Source organism: Anas acuta, chromosome 6, assembly GCF_963932015.1.
Source record: "Anas acuta chromosome 6, bAnaAcu1.1, whole genome shotgun sequence".
NCBI classification, from domain to species: domain Eukaryota; kingdom Metazoa; phylum Chordata; class Aves; order Anseriformes; family Anatidae; genus Anas; species Anas acuta.
The window spans coordinates 15,379,023-15,393,306 of NC_088984.1; the positions used below are offsets into that span (position 1 = coordinate 15,379,023).

Sequence of the window (14,284 nt, forward strand, 5' to 3'; positions counted from 1 at the left end):
AGACAAACACCACAGAACAATGGCAAACCAAGACAAATCCAGGGATCCCAGGCATCACGATACATTTTCCACTAAGACACATGCACTAATTTGCTGCAGGCATTATTTGGTCCTAGACAAATGGAATACTTCCCTTGGCAGCTGTCACTCATTTGTCTGTTGGACAGGCAGTGGCAAACTACTATAACTTTGGGGAAAAAATAATATTTAGATGACAAATACTAAATACAGTCTTGAGTGTAGAGGGAGGTGGAATCTGATCATCTGCTGCCATTAAACAAAACAACTGTATAACCTGATACCATGTGAAAGTATAAGAATAATAAAAATAATGCTGATTGATACTACCTCTCACTGTTCAATTTATCCATGGGATTCTGACAAGATGAGATCTCTGTTGTTTTAGATTGGGTTTGTCCAGATCATAGAGCAGAATTAGGTCATTCATGGACAAATATGTCAAATCAACACTGAGGGTATCGAAATACAGATATTTGCAAAGAAGATGATCCTAGATTTCAGAGATGACAGATCATCTCAATTGCTCACAATGTCCTTCTTCTGGTACTTACACTACCAAAATTCTGCTCATTTGGAGATATACTTCCTCCAATTAGCTAACACATATCTCCTCAGAGTTATCTTTCTCTCTCATAACTCCTGGTAGCTGAACAATGACATTTGCTGCCATAATTGAAGTCCCTGGCCCTGTTCTCTGAGAGAACTCTGTTCAAGCAAAAGCAGTGACAGCTACCTTCTCATCACAGCACTTTCTTCCTGATGGGCGTTACTGCTGATACTGCACTCTTTTCTTTCAGCAGAGACAGTCCTTTCCTACACTGATATACTTCTTCCAAACCTTAGCTTCACTGCTCTCTACCACATTAAGCTGCTCTTGGTAATATCAGAACATGAATACCTTTTTCTGCAACATACATATAACTTTACCTTTCACAGTCCCTAAACATTTAAGTTTCACACATCTCCAAAGAGGAGAAAACCAAGCCTGCAGAGAAGAGCTAAGAAAAACATGGAATATATTTACAACCACCTTCAGTAATGATCTAATATTCTTTGTTTGTTTGTTTTAAATGATTGTGGCAGATATCATCGCTATAATTACATGAAACTGAGTATTCACCTTTGACAGTGACCTGAGCACTGCATGATGCCCGTCCTGTGTTGTTTTCAGCCAGACAGGTATAAATGCCATCATCTTCTGGCAAGGCATCTTGGACAGTCAGTTTTGCAACTCCATCTTCAAAAGTGGAATGGGCATACTGAATTGGCTGTTCTGCAGACAGAAAGGGAGACAATTGTCTTAATACGCCCGCCATATGTTTCAAAAACACTTCTTGCTTTCAGTGAAATTTGGATGTCTAACAGTGGTCAGTATATTAGAATGCACAGCCACTGCTCTCTAGTGACTACAAACAAGCATCCCAAGCACAAAGCAGAATATGGTCTTCAGACAAATCTCACCATTCATTAGGTTTATTGGATGCCACCTTTAGTAGCAACAAGAAGAAGAAGGTTTATCTTGTTTTATCTGTGTTTTGAAGAGATTCTCTTTCAGACAGATAAGAGAATATATGTCTTCTGTGTTTACTTAGACATTGCCTCCATCTAGTAGTACTTTGCGTGAAAAAAAGATATTGGTATTACTGTCCAGATGTACAAAAGGGCATGACGAAGAACTTGAAGCCCCTTAAATTAAGTACTTTGCAGTGGAAGACATTCCAAGAGAGGCAGCAAAATCTAGGATGGAGCCAAGAGGCTGATTTACCAGGCACTCAATCTACACTAAAGTATGTATAGTCTGTTAGCAGACAGGTACAGTCTGGTCTGTAGTGACATGACTGTTAAAGAAGTTCATCTTAAGAAATTGGTTGCTTGAATTGGTATGGAACATGCTTAAATGTTGGTGTAGACCGGTTTAAGTTGCCTTGCTATTGTTTCAGGAACTATCATCAATCTCAGCCTTACTTTCTCAAATGCTTCTGCAATCTGTTTTCCCCATATTAAATATTTTCCACTACTGACTCATCATTGGTTGCTTTCCCAGTGTATGCAATGCTTAAGAGGGCCTGATATCTGCATAAACACCATGCTGGAAGAGAAACTAGGGTCATCTGAGAGAAGGGTGAAACTGCAGAGAAATTGTGCAGGACTTTATCAAGGACATCTGTCACTTCGGAGATCATGGTCAAAAGGAACGATCAAAATTGATTTAATTGACAAAGTCATTTAAAAACATTTGGGAAAAAAACTCTGGAGATTCTAAAAAACATCTCCACACTATCAGCAGGATAAGTTAAATGATGATACAGATTTTTCTCTCATCTTTGATTTCCAACATTAACAGGAGACAGTTATTATCTATGCACTATTTATCTGCATATGAAGTTCAATTTGGAAATGCATAGATGCATCCAAATCAACATGATCTAATATTTAAAAAAATACTGTATAATGCCTGGGTAGATGATCTCATTCACTTATTTCTCTTTAAAGTTATCTGTTTGTTAAATTAGCAGATCTTCTACAGCATGAAAAACTGGGGCAAACATTTAATCAACTGCCCAGAAGACTCTGATTTCAGAATAAACCCACTTCACTTTCTTTGCAGATCACAGATCACATATTCTTAATGCTAGTTCCTTTGAGATCCCTTTCACTCAGTTACACAGGCTGTTGTAACTGTTAATTCCAATGACATATTTTTGCATGGACTTTTTTTTTGTGTATGTGTGTGTGTGATAAATAAACAAATGAATATAATAAACGTTCTATATGGAAAAAGAAAATGTGGTCTCCTTTACCATGTCCTCAAACTGAAATTTGTCAGGGCATCCCATTTCTCACTCCCACTCAATGAAACCAATATTTTTTTTTTTAGTGTTATTCACTGTTCTGCCTTTTCATTAGACCCCAGCAAACAAATGAAAATATTTCTGCTCTGAGGAATAACCTACAGCAAGATTCTAAGTTATATCCATTGTTCTTATATTTTAATCTAATAAAAACAACTCTCCCAGTAGTGAAAGGTTGCCTTCTCTAGAGGCAGAACAGTCAAATCTTCACGACAGCTTGGCAGTAGAAACAATAACAAAAAATACCTTACTGCTGGCATGTTATGCAAGAAGAAAGGAAATTTTCCCCTGGACCATTTATTAAAAGCTTTCTGGACAGATCATAAAGCTATCCTAAAACAAAACACTACTCAGAGAATTGTTCTGCTTAAAGTTGTGATCATATTGTTTTTAAATTCATCAGAAAGATGTTCAATTTAACTTTGGAAAAAGAAAAGGAAGAAAAAAGATATATTTGAAATAAAGGGAAATGGGCCTTATCCTTACAAATTAAAAAGAAGTTAGCAATAAAGCATTTAAAGAAGCTAAAATAAATTGAAATTGAAATTTTGGTGAGGCCAGAACAAAACCAAAAAAGGTTTACTTTCAGGGAATTAAAAAAAAATAATTGGTGAAGTAAATTGGTGAAGATTCAGGGGGAAATTTAATTTAATATGCAGAATTAGAGCATCAGGACAAAAGAACTCTCTTTAAAAAGTTGGAAAAAAATATTTAAATCATTATAATAGGCCTGGAAAAGTATAAAAAAGAAATTGAAGATGGTAAAGCTGCAGAGAATAGTAGGAGCTAGAAAATAATCCACAGTCCAGTCAAGTGGCTCTTATATGTGTAACTTGGATGAATGTGGAAGCAACTCCTTGCCCTTACAGATTCTAAGAAGTAATTACTGACAATGCACCACTTACATCATCTATTGTTTTGGCTTGGTTGCCCTAAAAAGAGAGGTCAATCTATGTATGGCTTGGAAAATATTTTAAATTTGCATGCAGTCACAACTGGTAAAAATAGTCAGTATATAAAGTAGTGCTTGCATATAACGAGCTGTTGTAAATCTTTTAGTTCTCAGGTACTGTTGATACCTCAGAGGCAAACTGGGTTATACATGCAGCTTGGTATCAAGGGCTTGCTAGTCTAGGCTCTTTTTTTTTTTTTTTTCCCTCCTGTTTTCTTATGATTTGCTAAACTTAGAATTTACACTCATTATTTCATTTAGCTATGCATATTTTTCTCACTAGTCCTTTCAAAAAACAAATCCATTATTGCTGTCACACTTGGAAGACAATTTGCATTTGATATTTTCTTGTGATCTCTACACATCCCGTCCCATATAAAAAGTGTTATATTTTAAACAGTTGTGCAGTTGCTCTGGGCAGGCTACATTTTTCTCTTCAGCTGTCTACCACTTATGAACTGAAGAGGCTTTATATTCCAAGCATGAACAGCAGATTCTAACATTTTATTTTTTATTTTTTTAAAACCACACTTTTCTCCTTTATTTGGTTATGGATATAAAGATGAGTGGTTTGTAGTATCAAACTAGCTCGTAGACAGGAAGGAAAAGTTTGCATTCAAATTGAGATTGCTATATCCAATTTGATTGTTAGGTAGAATACTGGCCCTAGGAGCATATATGGAATTAGCAGCATTAAGCTACCATTTATAATCCGTTCAAGTTTGTATTAAAATGGTATACAAACTGTTATGTATCACAATCAGATGCAAGACAGGGAAACATTCAAATATAATGGTATATTATAGGAGTCTTTAATAAAAGAAGTGTATTTATATATTTAAAATAATGATGTCCCTAATTTTTATTATTGTGATAGTTTGTTGTGCTACTGTTACTCAGAATCATCACTGTCTTTTATTTAAGAGCAGAGCTAGCTTTCACCTACAGAACCATAAATGGTTTAAATTCCAACTATTTGAAAAAAAAAACTAGTTGGAGTTTGGAAGTTGGAAAAAACAAAACAAAACAAAACAAAAAAACCACCATGCTTATGCCTCCTTCTGATACTAATACAATTGCACTTAGAAGCTTGGATGCAATAAAAACATTGTTGTACCTGAATAGGGGCAGACTCAGCTGAGTTCAAAGGAGGAAGGTCAAAGTAGAACAAACATACTGAAAAATGGCAGGCAAGCACAGTGCATGCTGGAGGCCTACAGAAACCTGTGGCTTATTGCCCTCTAGGGTACATTTTTTCAGGAGACAATGTCTTTCTGGATAGCATGGTTACATCGATGGAGACGTTATCTCTGTTCCTGATAAAGCGTAACACAGACTTTGAAGTCATTTGAGACAGGAAGATGCTCTGAGTGATGTGGATGACAGCTAGGTGTAACTACATCATTCAGCAACTAAGGGAACTGCGTAGGGCATGGAATACCCTTGGAACATGAAGCTGAAAAGGTTGACCTCATGCGTAGGAGTTGTCCCCTCTGTGCTTCAAGACACAATTATTTAGTTGCAACAGTGATTCTACCCCAGTCTGCAAAGCAGAAACTGCAAAGTAGTCTTCAGAGAAACAAATGCTTTCCAATGGGAGTATGTCTGAGCTTTCATTCACATGTTTTATGCTGTAAATAAAGCAGTGGCCTTTCTATTCTAGACATGGAGCTATTGGGAAGAACAGGCCAGGCTGTGGGAACATACCGATCTCAAGGTCATGGTTCATTTGCCCTGCCACCTTTTTGAGTTATCCCATTTACTCTGAACAACTTAAGAAAACCAGAGATCGTGTACAAATAATTCATTTTAAAACAATCCTAGAGGAAACAGCTTTATGGCAAAGCATGCTACTCTTTGTCCTTAAATCACACACACACAAAGATAGATAGTCTGGGGGAGTCTGCAAAAAATCCATTGCACTTCAGGAATAACAAAGGTGCTTGAGGGTTAAGCTGAATAAATCTGTCTGGTGTTTAATAGATGTGACTCGAAACTGAAAGAGACCTTATTCAAAGCATGTGGTCTCTTGGATCTCTGAAATCGTTTGAAATCTAAGCAAAATACTGAAGTTTGGGTCCAACTCTGATATCAAGAAGGGACTGCTAAGGAAGCTTCCATGTTCAGTTGATTAATTAGAACATGGGAGGTGTTTATAGACCCTGATAAAATAAAATAAAAAAATATGTATAATTTTTTTTAATCAACTTTTTACAGGCATTTCTGTGCAGCACAGGATCTCAAGGAACATCTTCCTAGTAGACAAACAAAGAGAAAAACTGTGATTTTGTTATCTTAGGCATATGGATGCTAAAAATGGTTATGACCTGGCCAGCTGAATGATGAGTGGAATCTGGCATAGATTTCCTTCCAACCCTAGAAGGTGATAAGGTACATATTTTGCTTAGGACTTATTTCTCCTGTGGGATCATGGTGCCAACCTGCTACTCTCTAAGCAGAGGCTCATACCAAAGGAGTGGGGGTAGCATAGGATTCAGCATACAGTAGCAACACAGATTTTGTTGCAGCATGGTGAAAACTTCATTTAACGAAACTCAGGAAAACCATCTGCATACAATGTTGTCACTAGAGTCCCCTCCTGGACATACTGGAAAACTGCAGTAAGACAGAAAAACAAAACAAAACAAACAAACAAAAAAAAGCACACACACACACACACACAAAATCCCACTATCCTTCTTGCATACTACCTGAATATAAACTGATTTTCTTCAAAGGTTCTAGTGTATTATATTATGGTGAGTTAGAGTGCAGTATTCACAGCCATGCTATGTACTGATCAGAGTGGCATTTGAGACTGTGAATGTAAGTGGGTGCATGCACGTATTGCAGACCAGGGTGTTCCTTACCATTGAGAAGCCATGTGATCTGAGGCACAGGTATGCCTCCTACACAGCACTGCAGCACAAAGTCTTGCCCTTCACTCACAGTGCATCCTTTCAAGACACTGGAAAAGCATGGAGCAACCTCTTCAACTTTAGGCCCTTAAAACCAAAATGAAAATAGTTCCTTTAGCCCAAATTGACAAAATGACCTTTACCACATAGTGACTTTTCGAGGTATGGTTAGGTGGCATGGCTGGGCTAATAGGTTCATCCTGTGACAACCAGAAAAAAAAAAATCAAAACCACAGTGATACGTTTTATTGGGAAATACAAATAATTTTGAGTATGAACTGGTAGAAATAAGGGGTTCTTTCATAATCTACAAAGCAGGCATTGCCAGCCTTCAAGCTGTTTCTTAGGTGGCGGTTTTCTGCTCCAAATTTCACCAGTTGCAGCCAATCACTAGAAGGGTATGCAACACATTGCCAGAGAGCTCAGTGCAAAGAAGGAAAATTCTTCTCTCTGCTTGTCTGTGTTCTCCCAGTCCCTCTCCCAAGTTTCCCCTGGTTGGCAGTGAAACAGGGTGAATTAAGGATGCAGTTTACAGATGTCTCATGAGATGGAACGTGAGAGTATCTTGGGTATCCTTCTTCAACTTCAGGCACAGCAAATAGAAAAATGTTGCATAAACATGATCATGCCTCCAAGAGAAACCTAAAACCAGGTGAAAAGCTTAGAACTGAGGACAGGATTTACTAAAAAGCAAAAAAAAATATCTTTCAGTAAGACCAGTAAGACAGTGCCTTCAAACTCAAAATAATTTGTTACTAGAAGCTATACTTGAATTTGGCAGCATGCAATTCTCATTTCTTCACTTTTCTTACTTGCTCTACTGCACAGGATCAGTTTGTGCTCGCAAAACATTTCAGATATGCAGTGTCCTGCAGAAATGCTAAGCAACTCCAAGAGAACTACATGCAGAACAACAACAAAATCTTTGGCAAACTGTATCAAATACAAACATTAATAGAAAACTCCAATGGGGAACAGACCTCCCTGGGTACGAAGCATGTGATGCAAGGGTTTTAGTTATACAAACAACAAAAGCAAAAGGTCAGAGTGGAAACTGATGCAGAAAGTGGCTTGTCAGCTATCCCGCACCACATTAGTGTCAGAACTAGGAATCAGAATTAAACTTTACTGAGAAATTCCAACAGGAATTTTTCAGTCACCACCCTTTGGCAACACTGTAAAGACCAGCCACAGTTTTCAAAGTGCAGATGGGCTCACACTAGCTTACTTACTTTTGACAGTTAACAACCAGCTGGTGGAAGTCTGGCCTTTGGGGTTGAAAGCTGCACAGCTGTAAGATCCACTGTCTCCCAAGCAGGCTTTCTTTAACCGTAGGCAATGAACTCCATCTTCTTCATATATTTGGATATTTTCTCCAGTTTGAATAGGTGCACCTTCTTTGAACCACTCCACATTTGGTTTTGGTTTCCCTGAAACTAAACCATCAGTTCTTTGAATTTTTATGGACAGGTATTAGTGTAATTCCATTATTTGCTTTAGTATAAATTAGGTATAATTTACACATACATGATTATATAAACCTTAATGAGTCAGTAATACACTGTCTTCAAAAGACACTTTGATATTTCTGATCCTCCAAAACCTTTCAACCAGTCCAGCTTTAAAATAACAAATGCTTGGTAACCTGAAAAACCACAGCACCTCTATCTGAAAATTCTTCCTCTAACAAATCACACACACACAAAATGGATGTGATATTAGAAGAGAAAAAGATATTTATGCCATTCCTTCCTATCCTGCTCAGTTGGTTTCTCCTAGTACTTATCAGTATTTCACAATCCACGGTTCCTACCACTGAAACAATTACTGTGGTTGTTCATTCTGGGACTGCACAACCTAGAGAAGAGAAAGCTAGAGACATATAAAATAATTTCTCTCTCACTTGTAGGAGCATTTTAGAGTGCAATTTTAAGAAAAAAAAAAAAAAAGTTATAAATAATCTTCTACTAAAATTGTAATTAAAAGAAAAAAAAAAAAAGAAATGTTCTAAATATACTTCCTGGATTCATCAAGATACAGCCTTCATTACTCTTTCGAGAGTTTGAAGCCTGGCCAAACTGTGGAGAAAACTCTTAAACACCAGTTTAATTCTGACTTTTTCATTTCAGCTGTTAGGAAGCACTCAGATTATCACTGGACCAACCAAATATGAAGGGCAATAGTAGAATCCCAAATGGAAATATAGAGAGACTGATTGCAGTTCCTCACCTGACCTTTTCCACAGCAGATTACTGTGGAAACAACATGAAATTCACCATCTATTTCTGAAATGCTTTATGAGCAGGGCAACTTGCAGTGAAGGAGGAAGAACTTCCCTACTTCTGCACACAGAAGGGTAACCTGACTAACCCCAGGGCTCAGATACCTTTCATCCCTTTACCTTTGCTCTTGAATTTAATCTCCTGTCCTTCTGATGCTTCCAGGCTCTCTGGGCAGCTCTCAAATTGAGGAGGAATTCCCAAAGGGTCCCTCTTCTCCTCCGTTACAGCCTTCCGGGCTCCAGCTCTATTTTCTGCTTCTCTACTCCTTGGACCTACTTGTCCTGTCAGAGATGGGGTTTGCTGAGTTGTCGTCACGGGCTGCACAGTCCTTTTCCTGTCTTCACCCTGCCTGATGAAAGTTGTCTGGGGTTCTGTCTTTGGTTCTGGTTGCACTTTGACAGGCTGTAGTGTGATGGTGCTTGAAGTTTTCTGCAAGACCTGAGATCCCTTTGTTCCTCCTTTAGGTTCTTGAAGAGATAGTGTATTGACTTCTTGGTTCTGTACTTGCTTACTCTCTTTGGCTTCTCTGGAGATGTAAAAGGCCTCTTTCTTTGCTGACACCCTGTCTTTGGTTTCAATCATGAGTTCAGTGCTGCTGGATTTGAGCTCTTTGGCAATCCCATTGCTAGTTGCCTGTTTGAAATCTGAGTTTTCAGCAGATTTAGTAGCAAATGTTGTTGGTTTTGATGGCGTGCTGAAGGAAGATAAGTTTACAGATATATGACTCTGTATAAAGTCTAATTATTATTATCAGCAATGATATAAATGTCCAAGCCCTTAGGAGGAAGATCAATTTGCCTTTAGTTATGTGAGTGACAAGAGCACTGCTCTTTCCCTCAGACAGATTAAAAACAGGGATGAAAGAGGTAAAGTGAAATTACTCATTAAATGTGATCAGTGCTCAAACACTGTCTCAACTGAGGAGTTTCTGGGTACAAATCCTCTGCTCAGGTTGTAACACGTGTTTTGTGAGTCAGACACTAACCTTGAATATGCTGCTAGCAAGTAATTACATGAGTCCCTGGAATATCCATAGTGTAGCACTATGGCATGCCTTAATAAATTAAGGCTACATGTAATTACAGTTCAAAATGCCACATAAAATAGCTCCTTAAGGTGAAATTAAAATGTAAATTATGCAGTGAATTTACTATTTCTAATTATGGTGCCTTGGCAGAATAATAGAGGAGGGAGAAGTAGTGGAGTAAAAAAAATCAGTTGAATGGATGTAAAAACATAATCTATGTTATTATTAGGAGGAGTTTCTCAGAACTATGATGGATCTGTTGGTCAGAACTTGAGGGACTTGAATTCCTACATTGAAGTTGACTGCCCTGACCCCTAAGCTGTTACCTGTAGAGTACTGTGTCTGTCTCACACCTCCAAAAGCATAAATATTTTTCCAAGGCAGAAATGAAACATATTTGAAATTCTAAAAGTCATTTCTAACCCAGTTCTGCTTTGCTATGTTTTGTGTCACTGACTTATTCTCCCAGGGAGATTCAGGATATTTATGGTGGTACTTTCTTCAGCCAGAGTTAAAGGCAATACAGAAATAATGCACATGAGATTTACAGTTACAACTAGAAGATTTTTACATTTTACGAAATATCCTTGATTTGTGAGTAAACAATGGAGGCAGAAATACTGTGAAGAACCCAGTACATTAGGAATTCCAACTGCGGGGAATCACACTAAACTTATTTTAAGCTACGTTCCTAAAAATCACACAGACCTTAAACAAGGTAGCACAGCATTTTCAGGTCCACTTTGCAACTGACATAGAGTCAGGACAACATAAACATGTACTTTTGAAATGCCACCCTTGGCACATGAGGACAGATTTAACATCCTGAAGACTGTAAAGTAAATGGCCTTCATTAAAGTGTCTTACATAGGCAGCATAGTGCATTTCATTTCAGCATCTTCTGTCCATAAATTAAAGGAATTTTATAAAACGATTTCTTAAAATTCATAGTCATTCAATTTTAATTATCTTGATAATGTCCTAAAATATTTTTTTTATTACTTATTACCTCACCCTTACTTTTGTAGTCCATTTGCAAACAATATCAAATACTATGGCCATAGTGTATTTTGCTTTTGACAGCAAAGAACAACCTGCTCATTACTTACTTGATACTTAGCGTTTGGATGAAAAAAAAATTAAAAACATTGACCAATTGGTACTGAGAATATGTACTATTTATATGAGAGTATATGTGAGTGTCCTCACATAGCTTTTGTTCAGATTATACAACTTGTTGTTGCATGAAGGCTCGTGCTGTAAATGTCAAAATTAGTGCTGAGAAGGAACCTTGGTATGACAAAGAAGTCTAGTAAAAACGTACCATAGTGGCTGAGTGTATGTGTCAGTCTTGTCGGAACCTGAAATAATAATAAAAAAAGAACAGGTAACTTATACATACCATGCACACTCCCATAAATTTCAAAGATTATAAGTGAAGAACACACTTAAGATCCTTCACTCTTCATATCTTCTGTCCTTTGAAGTCAAGATTGACTACCACCATGTCTAGAATTTATATAGAATACACCAAAAGGCTCAGCTGAAACAGAGGTCTTGGTCCACTTTGAGACATTTCTAGGTCAAGTAAGCTCTCGACCGTTGAGAACTATGAGTCTCAAAGACTCTCTGTTGGAGGACAGAAGTAAAGAAGAGGTTCCACCTGAGAACCAGCTCATCAAGTCCTATGGGAACTCCAAAGAGCATGCAGAAGTGGGAGAAAGACAAACCATCAGTACTACAAACCATCAGTACTACAACTGAGCATGCCAACAATGAAACTGCAGTGGTACCCTGTTTAAATCAGTGTTTCTTCACTTTGAAACATCACCAGAAAATCTGGGTTAAGCTACATTGGCGTAGCTACATAAGCTACATAAGCTACCTGAGGAAAAAAATGAAGCTCTTGGAGCAAGTTGTAGAAATAAGCGACTGCGTGGCTATAAAAGAAAATTCAGTAATTCTGAACCACTTGATTTTCTGCTAGCATTCTGCAGCAATTTCTACTACCTAATTTAATTGATAATGAAAGACTTCGGTATTATATTATTGTGGTTAGGTAAGTGGAATCATCCAGTTAGTCGAGTACGTTGTGAGAGAGTGCCCTTTTTACTGACCTGTGCTAATCCAAGAAAGAATGCGTGCATTATTCAGAGATGTGGTCAGCATCTGAAGCAAACATATACCACAACTGACCTTGTGACCCCAGTTCTGCATCATCTCTCAGGGCAGACGTACCCATTACATAACAGAAAGCTCACAAGTTCAGGGAGAGCAAGTAACTATCAAGTTTCACTTTTAAAAAAAAGGGCTTAATGAACTTTATGGCCTTTTCTATGAAACATTAGTTGAACAGGCAACACATAGAAACTTTCTACAATGGCCTCATCAGATTGGAACTTACAGATAAAAAAACACACACAGCTTTAAGTGGTAAAGGCTAGTTGTGGTTCTGAGGATCCCAAATACAAATCCTTGTGTTATTTATGTTCTTGGTATCTTACAGAATGACAACACTCACCAAAAATTTCTCTGCTGGGGGCATATGTAACCTATTGATCTTGTGACTGCAGGTAAAGACAGCAGTTGTTGATTTAATTATTTCATTGGGTTCAACAACTGTTAAGCCAGCTGTTTGTCCACTGACTGACGAAATTCCTCTTTTGTGCAGTTGTTGAAGGCTTTATGATTTTGAGGCTAACGTAAAGGGTACCGTAAGAATCATCAAACTGCAAATTGAACTGTTATATGGTAAAGCATATATGGAATAGAACATCCTGAAGTATTTATATAAATAGATTATTTTCTTTAACTGTAGGGAAATAAGACAGAGGGGATTTGGGAGTTGAGAATTTTAATCTCATTAAACTTCTTTTTATCTCTTACAGTTTTAAGTTATGCTCCTGTCCTTTACTTTCCTAGTTCTACAAATACAGATACAATTTTGTTTTCCAAAAGGTAGTTGGTATAAACATGCACCCAGTGCTGTTATTCAATAAATACAAAATTAATTACTGTTTAGAATTACAACTGCAAAGTTTCTAGCTGAAGTTAAATTCTACTTTCAAAACATATGAAGATCAAAAACACAGTAAAAATGGAAAGCTGATTTTATAGAAAGTTATTACAAAGAAGCAATTAGACTGTTCATTGCCATTAAACCAACACAATGTTTTCAGCTGTAGCATGCTCCAAGCTATCACAGTACCATCTAATGAAGAGAGAGTAGGATGAAAAAAAAAGTAAACATTTATATTGAAAACACAACCAAAGATTTTTCAAAGCAATGACAGTGGTTCATTTTTGCTCTCCTGTGGATCTGTCTTTACTGTACCTTGGACAGTGAGCTCTGCAGACACAGAGGCCTTCCCAGCACTGTTTACCACTGTGCATGTGTAAATTCCTGCATCAGCAAGCCGAGCATTTTGGATTTCCAAGAACTGGATGCCAGTTTTCTCAAACATGTTGAAACGCTCACTTTGCTGCAACTGAATATCACCCTGCAAATATCACAAGACACCATGAGACAGAGAGCTGTTTGTAGGAGACGGGGAGAAAACAGGTTTGTTTGTTTGTTTGTTTGTTTTTTGGTAAAACATCAGGCAAAAATGTCTTTCTCCTATCTTTCAGCCCAATACTTTCAGTGAAAAATATCTGCATGATAAAAAAAAAAAAAAAAAGTGCCCAGAAGTTCTTTAATTCATAACTGCAAGAGGCTGTTTCTCCTTGCATTTTGCCATCCATACATTTTGGTTTGTTTTTGACTTTTCATTATTTACCATATTCACATCCTTACAAACGTTTTCTTTTGTTGTATGTTGGCTTTTCCATTCATGTTCACTCCAGGGAAGTCAAACATCACATTAAGTAACAACTTCCAGCATGAGGAGCATTTCTCCATTCTTCAATAGCTGTATCTCTTCATCAATATGCTGAATCTCTTCAGGAACTGGAAAAAATTCTACATGAGAGGACCTCATCAAGGGCCAGGTGAGGAGGGTAGCAGAAGGCACTAACTGTGCCTTAAGGAGGTATTGCTGCAACACAAATCCTTTGTGGAGACCAGCTGAAGGTGGGTCTGGATTTAAGCATTCTCTAACAGAACCCTCATGACCAAGACAAGCCACTAGCAAAGAATATATAGATGGGAGAAAGCCAGCTTTGACTCTGTTACTTCTGTCACAAAAGAACTAAACTTCATGAAGCTTTAAACTTATGTAAAAAAGATGTTT

General features: G+C 37.5%; 1 protein-coding gene across 3 annotated transcripts in view; it reads right to left on the reverse strand.

Annotated features, from left to right (window-relative positions):
• MYLK (myosin light chain kinase) overlaps nt 1–14,284 on the reverse strand; it is a 204,388-nt gene that overhangs the window by 101,026 nt on the left and 89,078 nt on the right. For 2 of the 3 annotated variants that reach the window (XM_068687510.1, XM_068687511.1), the window contains 6 exons: nt 13,387–13,552; nt 11,377–11,413; nt 9,145–9,719; nt 7,976–8,179; nt 6,696–6,830; nt 1,142–1,294 (listed from right to left, as the gene is read on the reverse strand). In XM_068687510.1, the coding sequence (XP_068543611.1) occupies nt 1,142–1,294; nt 6,696–6,830; nt 7,976–8,179; nt 9,145–9,719; nt 11,377–11,413; nt 13,387–13,552 (1,270 nt within the window). The remainder of the gene's footprint in view (nt 1–1,141; nt 1,295–6,695; nt 6,831–7,975; nt 8,180–9,144; nt 9,720–11,376; nt 11,414–13,386; nt 13,553–14,284) is intronic. The other variant, XM_068687508.1, reaches the window with a different exon arrangement.